At 41.7% G+C, this 15,602-nt stretch overlaps 1 protein-coding gene across 2 annotated transcripts in view; it reads right to left on the minus strand.

Annotated features, from left to right (window-relative positions):
* Nucleotides 1-15,602, minus strand: part of SLC10A7 (solute carrier family 10 member 7) — a 147,731-nt gene that overhangs the window by 5,666 nt on the left and 126,463 nt on the right. Inside the window, exon 10 of one of the 2 annotated variants that reach the window (XM_054172687.1) lies at nt 15,009-15,082. In XM_054172687.1, coding sequence (XP_054028662.1) covers nt 15,009-15,082 — 74 coding nt within the window. Of the gene's footprint in view, nt 1-15,007; nt 15,083-15,602 lie in introns of those variants that run through there. The other variant, XM_054172685.1, reaches the window with a different exon arrangement.

The raw sequence follows: 15,602 nt of genomic DNA on the forward strand, positions 1-15,602 counted from the left end.
GGTATTTCCAGGGAAATTAAGTAAGTGAAAGCTTCTGTGCCTAATTTCAATATTATAATTACCTTCAAAACAACATCATGGCCCTATCACAGAGTTTGGTACTTGAAGCCATGGTTTAGTTGTCAGGAAGTGTTAAATATTAGGTAATAGGTTGGACTTGATGATCTCTGAGGTCTTTCCCAACCTGGTTGATTCTATAAGGCTGCTTATTATCAACACTGACCTCTGGGGCTTGGGAACAGTATTGGGACAGAAACTGAATGGGTATTTGCATTATATCCAGGAGTGTAACTGACTTGCAATGTTCATCATACTGTTCTCGTGAATGGATCTAGGTTTTATTGCCTGTTTCCAAATCTCAGCTTGAATCTTCTGGGCTCTAACCACAGAAAAACATTATGAACACGCTATACTTATGCTGACAAGACAGTACCTGGTGTTTTGGCAGTGCAATTTGATCCACAGATTCAAAAACACTTTAGTAAGCTGAGCAGGACTCCTACAGAGAATCAAGAGGAGACTGAAACGCCTAGCCTAAGATCACACAGCAAACTAACAGCAGAGATCCCGTGTGCCTGAGACACGCTTGAAATTACTGAATGCTTTCTGAAAGAAAAGATGAGAAGTTCCTGCCTAAAAGGTAAATTCTCCAGAGGAAAGCCATTTCAGTAAACTGGGAAAAGAAAATGGAAGTTGTCAAATATAAATAGAAGATACTATAATTAGTGTGACAATGTAATTAGATCACTGGGTGAACAGAGGTTCTTAATTCACAGCTTGTTTAACTACATGTCACAACAATAGGTTCCTGGAAGCTACTAATGTGCAATTAAAGTTCCTGCTATTTACCAGGAAAAACTGCTGGAAAGAGGAAATAATTTTTGCAGGTACACATTAGTTTAATGGAAAGGAAAAGACCTGTTGCCTTCTTAATGCATTTGCTGACTTTTTTAATCCCAACTTTGCCAGCCTGCAAACCTCCCAGACAATATTTCACGACAGAGATCCACAGATCCCAGGCACAAATGCTTGTGGCAGGAATATTAGCACAAAGCTGAACAAAGCACCATGTGTTTTGTTTTGCTTTGTTTTAATGCTGTCTAAACTTCTTTTTTTTTTGGTAGCAGTACAAAGTAACTGCTGATGTTGTCCAAAACCACTAAACTCATGCAGATTCCTAGCCAGGAAAAACAAAGTTATTCTAATAGTTACTTTTCCCTCACTTGGGAAAAATAAATAGCTGTATAATAATATATATATTATATACATACATATCTAAAACACTTTAAGAAACCCAACAGAATGAAAGCCAAATCCCAGCCAAAGGAAGTGAAGTGCTGTTTTCATGCCTGGCTGATGCCCTGTGCTGAATCTTAGCTTGAAATGCACTTTCAAAATGAGATTATGAACCAGCACCAAGAGAAGCTCCAACAGAAACACTGACACAGTAGTGACATAAACAGGTGCAGCTTTAACAGAGCCGAGTGACATGACTTTAAATCTTTCAGACAGCAAGAAGTGAAGGTGCTAAGTAAAATGGTTTTGGTTATCATTAAATTGGGCTGTCCTGCCCACTCCCCTTTTCCTCATCTTTTCATAGCATATTGCTTTCAGTACTAATGGAGTATGATAGCTGCACTAAGTCCGAGATAAGTGAAATAGTGCACAGGGTCAAACCACATGCATTCAAATCCAGGTCACTACCTTAGTCTTAAGCTTCCTCACAGTACACAGCAGCTCCTCCCTCCCACCACTTGCCAATAACACAAGGGTATTTATTTGCCATCTAGAGCATTAAGGTTGCACTTACATATATAAAGAATAACGTCTGTAAGGATTTCTGGGTTTGTTTCCAGAGCCATTAATCATCCTTTTTTGCACTTCAGGGTAATAACTGGACTGACTTCCATGGGTCTTGATTGACACCAGAGGAGGCACATTGTCTATAAACTGATAATGCCAATCTTTTTAAGTTTTAAGGCTGCTGTCATGGTATGAAGGCTCAGGTCACAAACACCCATTTGTGTTGCTATGGTTTATGAAGTTAGGGGCTTCCAGCACCTCGGTTCAACTCCTCTGCCAAGACCTTTGCTCACTACATATCATAAGAACTGAATGCCAAAGTGCTTTTCTGTGGTTTGGTGCCAACTAGGGCAGGTTTTCTCAAAGTAGGGGTGGAACAAACTGCTAAGTTGCCAAAATGTTTTAAACAGCCTTATTGTGTGAAAGTGTGTCCTGGATCAGAGCAGGCGCAAGTCAGGGCTGTGTCTCATCCTCCAAAGAAAGAAGTGTGGTACCCAGCTGGGTAAGAAAACAGCACCTCACCTGACCAGGACAACATGGAGCTGTAGCAGAAGAGAGGAATTGCTGAGATCAGCCACAAACATCCCTTACAAACCACATAATTTGTATTCCCAGCTTTTTACCCCACATTCCCCTCTTCTCCTGTGTTTGGCTGTGTTTCTCCTACTACCACTCCCTGACGTTCCTCCTTGTTCTTTGACTTTGGTATTAAGAGGCCCCTTCCCTTTTCTGTTTGTATTTTCTCCCTTCCTCCTTCTCCCTCCTCCACTCCCATGCTTCTAGTTTGCATGGCTTTGCTTCCCAAGACCTTTGATTCTGCTCACTTGCAGCAGTGTAAGTTTTGGGTACTTCCACTAAGCCCCACCAAGTGCAGTGCAGTCAAGAGAAGCAAGTTAGGTGTGTGATGTGAAGTACACTGAATTTCTCTCGCTGTCTGCAGCCTCGCTCAGCCCACCTCACTTTGCAAACTAGAGGAAAAGCTATCAGGAGAAAAGCTGTTTATCTGTGACCTTCTACAAGGGCAAGGGAGATTGTGAGGGCTGCTCTTACAGTCTGGAGCAGGAGAGCCCTGTTTGATCCCCCTTGCTCCAGGGTATTCCAGTTTGCCTCCAAGGCTGTGGTTCATCAGCCCTGGTCAAAGGCCACTGTTTATCTAGTAGCCTGCACCGCTGAAAGCTATTTATCCTTCTTCCAGCTGCACCCAGCATAACCTCCCACATCCTCCCCTTTCCCCTCTGCTCCTTTCACATTTCTTAAAAGGCCCATGAAAATATTATGCTGCACTTCACTACATTTAGTTAACTGTAAAATAACAATAATAAAAATTCCTAAAAGAGTGGAAGGTATTTTTAAGAGAATTTAAATATAGGACTCTTTTCATCTAGCTATCACTGCAGTAATATAAATGAAGCAAATTAATTTTAATGCTCCAAGGTACTGATTCTGTGTCACTGTCACTGACAGGATCCAACTAGACTTTATGAGATGGCATTTGACTTTATGGAAGTGAGCACTGTGCACGCATTTACAATTTTACAGGGACTTTAAGCTGTCATGCTGAAAAATGTTTATAAAACATTAATCAAAAAATGCCTCTTTAATACAATGCATTGTCTGAGAGATGTTAGAAGGCACATATTGTAAATGGGTTCTTTTTCTGACTAAAGTAATTTCTACCAAAAGCCTTTCCCCACTGCTATACAAGTACACAGTGTGGAGAGATAAAGAGCACTTTCTCAGCACATTACTACCTGATCCAAACACTGGGGAAATCACTAATGTACAGCATGCCATATTTCCATGTCACACATGACACATTTGTCTAAAATTACCCAACAGACTTTGACATTGCAGCATATTCCATAGCAGAGCTTTCAACTGACATCTGCCAAGTAAGAACTTCAAGTAGGAGCTTTCTTCTTCTATCAAGCAAGTAAGAGTTTTCTTTTATCCTATACCCATGATGGAAGTGATAAAACAATCAGTCCTGGAAATCGGGGGTTTTTTCCTGTTTTAGTATGTTTATTTTATGCTCACTGAACATGTAAGCTCCCCTTAAAGCACTGTTTCATCATTTGCTGTTTTCTATCACATTGCAGTGGGTTCAGAGAACTTAACACAACATTTTTATCACCACCAAAACACAGGCCATTATCTCTCACACCCAAAGCAGAATTATTGCCAGATGGCTCTACTTACATACTTCACTGGAGAGGTTTTTTCCCCTTCAATGTCTTCATAACAAACAATTTATCCTAAAGCTTTATTGCTAACATTACTGAAACACACGAAATGCTGCTGCTTAGGGAAAGATGTCTGGGGCCAAAGAGGTCATCACTAGGGCTATGGAACCAAAAGGAGTTCAGGCATCAGAATGCCAAATGACCCTCACAAAGAGGCACTGGAAATGCTCTGAAGGAAAGCCCTAGGCTCTGGATTTTCAAGTTCACCCTTCTGCTCATCTATACATTTCAGAACTCTTCAACTGCCATAATCTTCAAGTGCAACATACAAAACGAATCAAGTGTATGATGGTATCCACTCTGACACTCTTCATGCTACTCTCCTTCTGAAGGATCCTCTCAGGGCTTGATGTGAAGGGAACAGTGGTAGGTCAAACAGCTAATTCTTTTTCTTTTTTTTTTTCCACTGAGAAAGGGCCAGTAAAGAAGGCCATAAGGGGCATAAATGATGTTAAAACTCTTCTAAGCTGCCAGAACAGGAAGGCTCTGAGCTCATCCCTGCAAAGACACATGGTTCCATGCAGATAGATACCAGACTGGCAAGATGCTTCTACTCTGTGTTGGAAAACTTAAGGGTTTCCCTGTTTCTCTCCAGGCAAATCACATTTCTATAGTTAGTTTTGAGGAGACAGAAGTTTAGCAGCTCTGCCTGTACTCAGTGAAGGCTAGCCAGGGAGAGATGTTTCTTGCCCTTGTTCACACTGTTAAGACATACTGAGATGACAACAGAAGATGTTTTTGCCAAATTGTCTGGTTAAAGACACTATTTCCTATATCCCTTCCCTCTCCAAACATGCACTGAGCCCACATTAATAGCTCTTTCCTCAGACCAGTTTCTTTCAACTGTGGGAATCGCTGAACGGTATCTGGCAATCCATAACAATACAAATATTTGTTTGCAGCTAAAGAAAGTCCCTGCTGATGTAAATCACATTGGAGAGATGTCAGATTAATTGAAGCTGACCCCAAAAAATGAGCCAAGTTGCTCCCCAGGTGAAAAATTCCTCAGAGGAAGATTTGGTAGTCCTTTTCTAGCCCCATTCCAGCTGTAACTCTGAGCTTTCTTTTGCTCTTGGCCTTAGCCAAGAGATGCTAGAATTAAAGGAATCCAGGCTGAGACAAGTTAATAGACATTTGTTACCTAATATGCAAACCTAACATGCTTTGACTGCTTTTACTAATTCTTGTTCTTCAGGTAACTGGCTCACTAATACTCATCACAAAAAACAGAAGTGCAATGTAAGGACAGTTACTAGAACATCTTGATACTATCAATGCTTTAAGTAAATAGAAATGTAAAAGCTGGAAGGGAAAGCAAGAAAGTGCAGTTTGTCTGTTTCTGGGTTTTCAAGGGGTGCATCCAGATTGGAAGTGATGTCTAATGAACAACACAGGCAATCTCACCAGCTGCTAACCATGAAACATTTAACACCAACAACTGAAGGCTTGTGCCTTAGACTCTCAAACACCTCCACCTGTCTGACAATATGGTAGAAGTCATTAGTTAGCAGGGAATTCAAGAATGAATTGAACCACCCTAAGTCATATTGTAAATGTGACTCATCCTTAAATTGGCACAACAATGCAGGCATGGCAATGTTGTAAGCTGATCCTCACACTTCAGGGCTTTCTTTATTGCTCTGGATATCAGTTTACTCTTCATAACATACTAAAAGCACAGGGTAAATTCTTCCTTGTAATTCCCCTGCAATATCTAAGCTATGAACTTTAAAAACCAGGAAATGAAACTCTTTCTTCCCTTCTTTACAATTCTTACAGCCAATGCTTTTTGAAGGTTTAATAGGTTAGACACACTAGTGAAAGGGGTTCTGGACAAAGAGGTCAACAACCACCCTAAAAAACACAAAGCTGAGATTTGATTATTTCATTGAACAGTAGCTGAGACTAAGATTTCTCTGCATTTCAGTTCTATGTGGATTTTATTTACACATATCATTTAAAAAGCCACTACAGAACTTGTTTTATGACCTTTGTTTAACTTGTTGTAAAGACAAGCAGGAAAGGATTATGCTGCAAACAGTTTCCTACTATCTTTTAAACAGATGAGTAGATGGGTTTTAAAGCTTTTCTTCTCCTGAAACCTTGATGCAAAGGCAAAACATGATATGTAAATTCATTATGAATGGTAAACCAAGAAAAGGCTTCTTTTCAGAACAACAAAATGAATTTGTTAGGAATGCCAGCATCGTCTTCCCTTTAATTCTCTCTTCACCTAGTTTCTGTGACCAAGAATAGAAGGTAAGAGGCTAGAAAAGCTTTAGAATCATAGAATTGTTAGGGCTGGAAGAGACTTCAAGGATCATCCAGTTCCAACCCCCCCCTGACAGAAGCAGGGACACCTCACACTAGATCAGGTTGTTCAGAGCCACATCCAGCCAGGCCTTAAAAATCTCCCTTCTCCCTCTGCTGGAGCATGTCCAGAGAAGGGCAACAAAGTTGGTGAGGGGCTTGGAACACAAGCCCTATGAGGAGAGGCTGAGGGAGCTGGGGTTGCTTAGCCTGGAGAAGAGGAGACTCAGGAGTGACCTTATTGCTCTCCACAACTACCTTAAGGGAGGTTGTAGACAGGCAGAGGTTGGTCTCTTCTCCCAGGCAACCAGTACCAGAACAAGAGGACACAGTCTCAGGCTGTGCCAGGGGAGGTTTAAGCTGGAGGTTTTGAGGAAGTTCTACACAGAGAGAGTGATTGCCCATTGGAATGGGCTGCCTGAGGACGTGGTGGAGTCAACATCACTGGAGGTATTCAGGAGGAGACTTGATAGGGTGCTTGGTTGCATGGTTTAGTTGATTAGGTGGTGTTGGAGGATAGGTTGGACTCGATGATCTTGAAGGTCTCTTCCAACCTGGTTTATCTATTCTAGTCTAGTCTAGTCTAGTCTATTCTTATTCTACCACCACTCTGGGCAACCTGTTCCAGTGTCTCACCACCCTGATGGTGAGGAACTTCTTCCTAACATCTAATCTAAATCTCCCCTCCTCTAGCTTGGATCCATCTCCCCCTCCCATGTCCATACTAGTGTTGCAGTCAATTGGGAAGGCATTTTGAGAAAACAGCTCACTCCCTAGAAATAGTGAGGGATACTTTTTACTGTTCTAAAACTCTATGGACTTAGGCTTATGTGCTTGCGGTGGTCACAGAAGCTTTTTGAGGAGGATCCCTCCTCCAGATTCCCAGGTGTATCCAGTAATAGCAGATTTCTAAATGTTGCTGCTGCTGTTGATTTTTCACATCTTTGCACCCACTGTTTGAGACCTGTCTGGAGTCAGCAGCTCAGACTGGCTGCCAGAAGGTTCACTGAGAGCAGCAAATGTAGATGCAACTCTCTCAGGGAGATTCAACATCATCTTCAATACTCGCCAGCTTTAGTATGGGTGACACTTGTAGCCTCTGCCAGCTTGAGGTAAAAAAAGCACCAACAAAAAAAATTGAGTCATGTCCAAACAGGGATCTTCCCAAGGGTAACCTGTCAGCTGTCTGCTGAATAGAATGTTAGTTTGTTAAAGCAGATAAATTAACTTTAACTGGTTTTGCTGGGGAGGGAGGGCTCTTGTCATGACAATTTTACAGATGGATGTGTGTGTGTGTTTATTTCTTCTTTTTTTCCCCCCATTGTTATAAAGAGGTATCAGCTTGCTGTCATTAAACCCCTGCAATCTGGTTTTTTTTAGTGTCTGATCCAATTACATGTGCATGTCTGGGAAGACACACAACCAAATAAATAATTGGAGAGGTGCAGCTCTGAGATGACAATTGTTATTCATCGATCTCTTTCTGCGAGTCGAGATTGAGAGATGTAAGCTCCGAGTGAATGAGATCTCCTGGGTGAGATTCTTCAGTTCAAACACAGTAAACAAATGTTGTCCTCTGATGCACATTTTAGTACTGCTGCAGGCAAACTTTCTAAATATTAATAAAAACCCTACTACTGGCAGAGTGTGTAGATGAAAAGGAAGCCCTGGGAGCTTGTACAGAATTTCTTGCCACATTCTCAGTTTAATCAAAGAAACATACAATTCAGGTCAGAAAGGAAAGGAGATTCCCTCATTTGCTCCAGTATTTCCCCTTCTGGAATAACAGAGAGGTCAAAATTGAGTAAACTAATAGATTGTGAATCTGGTGATTAAAATACCAGTGTCCAAAAGCCACTATAACTCACTGGACTATGCTACTTCCTACTGTCAGACTGACCTGCCAGCACATTGCCTTCCTGAAAGCACTGTCCCTAGGGATGCTCTGGTCTGAGGGAGACAAGCAGGGGGCACTTGCCCAGCCACATCTATGAGTAGCATGGGAAAGTTTTTAAAAGAGACACTCTGACACAGATTATCAGAGTGACCACAGCCTGTGCAAACAGGAAACACTCATGTTATCCCAAACTACAAACATCTTCAGTCTAGATTTGATTTTGCTAATATTCTGACATGGTAGCTCTGCTGGAAAAGGCATTCTTTGGGGTCTACTGAGAACAAAGATATGCCAATTACATAGTAATAGCCTAACAGATAACACTGTTTGGTAAGAACCAAGTGCTGGAAGACTGCTGATCTAGGAAAGGCAATCCACCTGCCCTCAGGTGGGGCTACAACAAAGAAGATGCTGCTAACATGAGAGAAGTGCAGTAGACCCAGGTGCTTCTCCTCTCCCCATGAATGAACATGAATCCCTCATTTTTATTTTCCAGAGACAGAAAGAGGACAAGGAGAAGGGGAATCACAGAGCAGAGGAAAAAGCGCAGCCAATCACTTGCCACTCTTTCCAAGCAAATGCTGGACTAAAGAGAGGAGAAAACCTTTTCATTTTGGCCCAAAGAATCACAGCAGCAAAACTCATTAAAGGTTTTAGCAGCCACTGAGGCCCCTGGATATCAGAAGGAGAAATAGGAGTTTCTAACTTTCTGGTAGTAGTGAGTGGCCCAGATATGGCCTTCACAAGATACTCATTCCTTCAAGCATATTCCTCCCATCGGCTTTCCTTCTGCCCTAAGGGTCAGCGCCCACCAATTCTAGGCAGAGGAGCAACCTCATTTTCACTAACATTGCTCTATGAGATTAAAGGTCTGTTAGAGGTAAGAATGCAGGCAAATTCAAGTACTAATAACATAAAGAAGTATGACATGAGTACTACTAACACCAAGAAGTATGACATGGGTACTACTAACACCAAGAAGTATGACATGACGCCAGCAGTAACAGCTGCTGTTCAGCACTCATAAGAAAATTCTGCAAGCAAAAGAGACACTAGCAAAAGTCTTATTCTTAAAACACTTTCAGAAAGCAATTAACCAGGATTATTTGCTAGGGCTTTATGTAAAAGTCAGAGGAATTACACATTTATAGCTAGTCACAGTCAGTACCTTCATGAATAATCACCTTAGAGAACAGTTCTCTGCCAGGAGCAGGGAACAACCACTCCTTTTCAAAAACACCACAGAGGATAGCTTGAATACTCCCTTAGGGCAATGCACCTGCTTTTGCCATCTTATTTTCTGTTACAGAATTAAGAGATGCCTCCTTTTTCAAACCAAAATCATCTAACTTCTATCCTCACAAGTTAGAACATTTTGGCATTTTCTATCTAAAGGGTGATAATCACCACAAAAGAAGCAGAGTCTCTGTTCAATCAGGATGGAATTTCACAGACTTTGGGTATAGGAAAAAAAACCCCAAATGAAATATAAAACCCCAGCTAACACTAAGCAACAATGGTTTAGGCTGTGCAAATATATTATTTACCTCTGTAAAAATCTTGGAAGGAGGTATCTGCAGAATACTTGAACAAGCTAGAGAGAGCTGCGAGCAGACTGGAGCTATATGTGAGCAGGATGCTCTCACACTGTGCAGCTGGGGAACTGAGGGGAAGACATGGGCTGATTAATCCATAGCCTGGATGATATGCTCACAGACAATTGAGTGGTCTGTGAGTCTTCCTGTGCACTGCAGCAGGCTTCTAAGAATTGTTTCAAGTACAGACTACCAGTTCTGGACTCGTGCAGCAAGAAGCTGAGCATTTAGGAAAGAAATGGGGATGAAATTAAAAACAATACAAAAGAATGTCAGCACTTCAGCTTTTGCTTGCCAATGAATTCTATTATTTCCTGAAAGAATTTTGCAGCTGAGGAACTTCCATTACTTTCAGAATTCCAAGGTGAAAAACCCACTTCACTGATAAACCCAAATGAGGAAAAATGCACTCTGCATCACAAACAATACCCTGGGCTTTATTAGAAGGTGGGGTTCTTTCTGTTGTTTAGGCTTGGTTTGGCTTTTTTACCAATCAGTTTTTCATCAGCACTAATGTTTGTACTTGTGGTAGCCAAAATAGGTAGCAGCACTCCATTTGTTGCAGATAAAATAATTTTACATAGTAAATACAAAGAATGACAGTGAAAATATTTTTTGACAAGCCTGCATTTTACCTTTGGAGCTGTAACTTCCAGCTAGCAATTCCCTCTCTGAGAAATAAATAAAATCATGTTCTGTACTTGGCTGCAACTTTTGTGTAAGTGCAAGCAACAACTGCAGCATTTTTTTGGATGAGCCACACTGATAGCTGTGCACTTCCTTGAGGCCTCTTCTCCTCTCACTGAATGAACTCCAGGGAATGGCATCATGTCGGGCTTTCCAGATGGATTATGTGAAGCCATAGCTCAATGTCATTTTCAATAGCAAGGCTCATAATTAAAGGTCAAATAGTCACTTCATCTGCAATCAATCAATAGAAGAAGTACTAATACTAAGTACTAATCAATCACTGGCAAATGCACTAATAAAAGCCATGCATCAAACGTCCGCCTATGTGTGTGCTCACATGTTCTCTGCATATATGTGAGTGGAGAGAAGGGAGAAAGAGAACAAAGTGTGGGTGGATATGCCAGAGGGCATTGTGAATACTACATTTATCTTTGCTCCTTTTAAGTTTAGATGCTGTTTCACTCATTAAGTGAAATACAAATAAACATTAGTTTTTTCTGCATATGTGATGCACTGTCCTCAAAAATAACCCTGCCAAGGCAGCCACCCCTTACGCAGGAATATCAGCTTGTGCTCCTAACTAAGAAACACAAAGGCACCTAAGCCTGTGTAATTTGTCCTTACACAAACATGCCCTGCACTCTGATCTTTGAGACAAAAAGTGTGTCAGCTGTTCTGTCTACAAAATAAAACCCAGCATATGGGAGCAGCACTCATCTCTGTGCAGAGCAAGCACTTACTCATGGATTCGACAGTGGAAGTGGCAGTTGGCCTCATGAGCATGCACTGCATGGGAATTAGTTGGTTTCATAATATGGTGTGGGAGAAAGTGACTTATAAAAGTCTTCTCATGCCTCTCCTATTACCACTTCTAAAGCTTTAAAGCTGTCAGCTCTTCTCCCACTTTAGTCAGTGCCATTCTAAGCTCCCCAGGGAATGGGCCAGACGTACCTATTTGGAGTTTCACCTGCCAAGCTGGGAGAAATCAGTTTCAAAGTGAAAGAACAAGTGTTGGGGGGTCATTTATACACCACTGCTGGAATCCTGAAGACAAACAAAGCAGAGCTCCACAACGGATGTGATACCAGACCCTGAGCTGTGCTTGTGCTTTCAGACACTGTAATGACAGAAGGAGAGGGGAAAACTGTCTGCTACAAGAGAACAGAAGGGTTTCTCGTCATGCTGTTCATAGCAAACACCTCTGGACAAGCAGAAATGTGACAGAACAACAAAAGAGGAAGGGGCCAAAATGCCTACATCTGCTCTTCTTTCTGCCAAGATCAGGGTGGGCAAGACTGTGCTGTGGATAGACTTAACTGATCCTTAAAACCAAGTTAGATCTACTCTGCTCCCACCTTCAGTGAAGGAATAAACACTAACTGCTCTGGCTAACATTGCTGTTTACATCATCAGCTCAGGGGCTTGCCTCATCACACTCCAGCTATACACAACCCAATCCTCCCTGCTTTCACAGAAATGCATCTGTGCAGCTCTTAGCTGGACCTGCTATTAATAACAAAGACAGTAAAATGCCAGTGGTCTCACACTCAGCCAGGCTGAAACTGATGCACAGCAGCCTGTGTTGTGCACACGCTGTAGGGTGCACACAAGAGTGGCAGTGCCCTCAGGCTTACCAAAGATGAGCTCTTGGGGACTGCCAAAAAGAGCATTTCCCCATCAGGGATGGTGCTCAGTTCAGGACATGCTGCTGCTGGCTCCTTGTGAGACAAACCTGGGAGCTTCAAAGAAACCTTGACAAAGCTGAGCCCCAGAGATGGAACACAGCATAGATAGCACAGGTCCCAACCACCCAGTGGTCTCAACCCAGGCTCCGAGCAGTAAGTAAAGCCAGTCTAAATATGCAAAGCATCTTGTGATTAGCCTCCTATGAGACAAACTTGCTTTCTTTGAGACATCAGCTCTGCAAGGATGAAGGTAAAGCTGAGAAACAGTCCCACAATACTGTGTTCTGCCACCTCCAGGACACTTATCCATAAGGCATCTGTATTGGCAAGAGAAGTAGAAGCTGTAGGAGTCCTTCAAGTCAAGGTAGCCAAAGCATTTTTCTTTGTGTGCTTGGGCAAAGCAAGCCACAAGACAAAAAAGCCCAACTCATTGGGCTGTGCTAATGAGAGCAGTAACTTGGAATTGGGAAAATGTGAGTCAAAAAGTAAAGCAATCTAGAAACCTCAAAAGTTCCTCCTTCAGTTTTTCTAAAGGAGCCAACAAAATATACAAAGGAAAGTCGACTAGCAGAAGAGAACTGAACTGACCCAGCTCTCTGCATAGGGTGCAGGTCAAGAATGGCTGTAGGAGGATGCTCAGTACAAAGAAGAGTCCCCTTTTTTGAGTGGGTGACAGTAAACCTCTCTAGGATTTAAATACTCAAAAAGGCATTGTGCTTATTGTCTCAGTGTCATGGCAAACTGCAAAAGTATTCAACAGAGCATATACAGAACTATTTTCACTGGGGAGCAAAAGGAAGACATACACATTTGTGCTGTTAAACACAAGCAGCTTCTTTCCTGTAGTATCACAGTTGTGGCCTAAGTTTGTAGGCACCTCCAAATAGCAATTATGAGTTACCTGTGGGGGTGCTTTCTGTACATACAAGTGTAGCTGCCCTCATGAATAGAATAGAATAGAATAGAATAGAATAGAATAGAATAGAATAGAATAGAATAGAATAGAATAGAATAGAATAGAATAGAATAGAATAGACCAGGTTGGAAGAGACCTTCAAGATCATCATGTCCAACCTATCATCCAACACCACCTAATCAACTAAACCATGGAACCAAGCATCCCGTCAAGAACACAAGCTCAAGCCTCAGTTTCATAGCATATTTGGCTGGAAAAGACCTAATGCTGTGTACTCTATAGTCTGCTTCAAGGCAGGATGGACTCTGGCTATCAAAGTCCTGTCTGAGGTTTGTCTACAGTGATAGGAGATTCAAGACATTAATAGGCAACGTATTCCAAAGCTAAACTGTCTTACATTAGACAGGCTTCCCTGACTGTTACCTGAAATCACCATGAGTGTAGCAAAGTCCTTCCCTTTTCAAAGTCCATTGTGAAAGAGTTCGCTTTTCACTTCTTTGCATCAACATTTCATGCGTGGGAAGATCACTACTGTATTTCAGCTGTCTTCTCAACAATCCCAACTGTTTCAGCCTTCCTCAGGGCTCACATTTCTGAGATCTGTGATCACTCATGGCACTTTCCTCTGATCTCTTTCCAGTTGGTCCACATAATTTTTTAATTGTGGAGCCCACATCATCATGCAAATGTCAAAAGCCATAACGCTCTCCAGCCATACAACTTTTGCTATTTCTCTGCAACCCACAGGACCTTGTGTGAAAGGAAATTAGGTTATGTTTCGTAAGATATGCATTTGACAACTCCATGGAGCTGTTACTTGTGCCTTTGTTTCTTCCTACACTGTTAAAATAATTATTTGTTTCAGTAGTTTTCCACGAAATGAAGTCAAACTCACTGATCTATAATTCCTCTTCCCCTCCTGGTTTCCATTGTGACAAAGAGGCTTTATGTTTGCCTTTTTCTTGTCTTCCAGGAACTCCTTCACTTCCCACAGACTTTCAAGGGCACTTGCTAACACTTCTGCAGCACAGGCCTAACTGAAGCAAAGAACCCTGAGATGAATTTCACTGCTGAACTGACTTGGAAAACATGCCACCTAAGTCCTGACTTGTTCCTCCCGTTTCAGACCAAGTTCTTACCTTCGTTACTGACCCTGGCTGTGTTGCTCTTTGACAGATACAGAAGGCATATACTCAGTCCCCTATGTTTCCACATTTCACAACACAGTAAGAAAATATTCAAACACTCCTCATCCCACTGACTGAACACCCTGGAGGAAGCAGTAGCAAGTGGCTGTAAGCATCACTGATTGGGCAGTGTTTAGGGAGTTTCTATCAGAGTATCCTATTATTACCAAGGGATCATAAGTGACCAACATTTCAATGATGATTTGATAAATTCTAATCCAAAGTATCTACAGACATAGTAAACACATTTTTGCTGATGTTAAACAAAAGGCAACACTGCCTGTCTGTGGTTTCTGAGTACTTGTGCTATGAATTTTCACTTGTACAGCCCAGCTTTTAGGTGTTAAGCTTTTACTAAGACTGGGCAGCTCTACCTTGCAATCTTTCCAGTAACCTGAAATTTTATCAACAGACCAGAATAAGAACACAAAGAATAACCCAGCTTTCCACAAATAAGGTGGTCTTGCTGTATAACCACTAAAATCTCAGCTGAGAAGACTGTTGTCTGCCCTGAGTAAGAATTTTATCCTCCTATTAGTGTCATACTGGTGGCATTACTTGCCACACTAAACCCAAACCCATTTAAGCAGAAAAGCCAGCAACCAGCAATTTTTCCTGTTTGGAACACAGCAAGGTATGAATGTTACTGTTGTTTTGCTCAAAAGCTTATCTCCTGACTTACCCAGGGTGAGGGATTTGTGTGTGGAACAGAAAATGATAGCCACTGTGTCTGCTGGTGTGAAACTAGAGTTACTCCTAGAAAAGAAAGAGTTTTAATAACCTCTGATAGTAAAAAACCTTTTTAAAACATCATTGATCAAATAGATTACTTGGAGCATCCATCTGCGTGTTCACATCCCTTTGATCAGGTCTAGTGACAGAAATACTTCTACCCCCAAATGACCAGCACTGTTGGATTAGGTTGGGTTTGTTGAGGTTTGGGGTTGTTTTTTTGAAAGCAGAATTGTTTCTCAGCCATGACAAACTCTCTAATGAATAGAGGGGAAGGAAAGCAATTCTGAAGACATGGTACATAGGACACCAACTTCATTCCAGCCAAGGTTACTTTTGCAAACATGCTCTGTCACAGCAGTGGCCAGCTTGTCTCCGTGACATGAAGAGAGTGACCTACCATTTCTTTTCCTAGTATGTAATGTCAACAAAATGCTCAATGTTTACACTATGAGCACTACTTAGAACATGTAGCTATCTTCCACTTTAAATAAAAACTGCATCTAAGGCTTTGCACCCTGGGAGTAAGACCAGGAAGGGTGGA

Source organism: Dryobates pubescens, chromosome 24 (genome assembly GCF_014839835.1).
Source record: "Dryobates pubescens isolate bDryPub1 chromosome 24, bDryPub1.pri, whole genome shotgun sequence".
NCBI lineage: Eukaryota > Metazoa > Chordata > Aves > Piciformes > Picidae > Dryobates > Dryobates pubescens.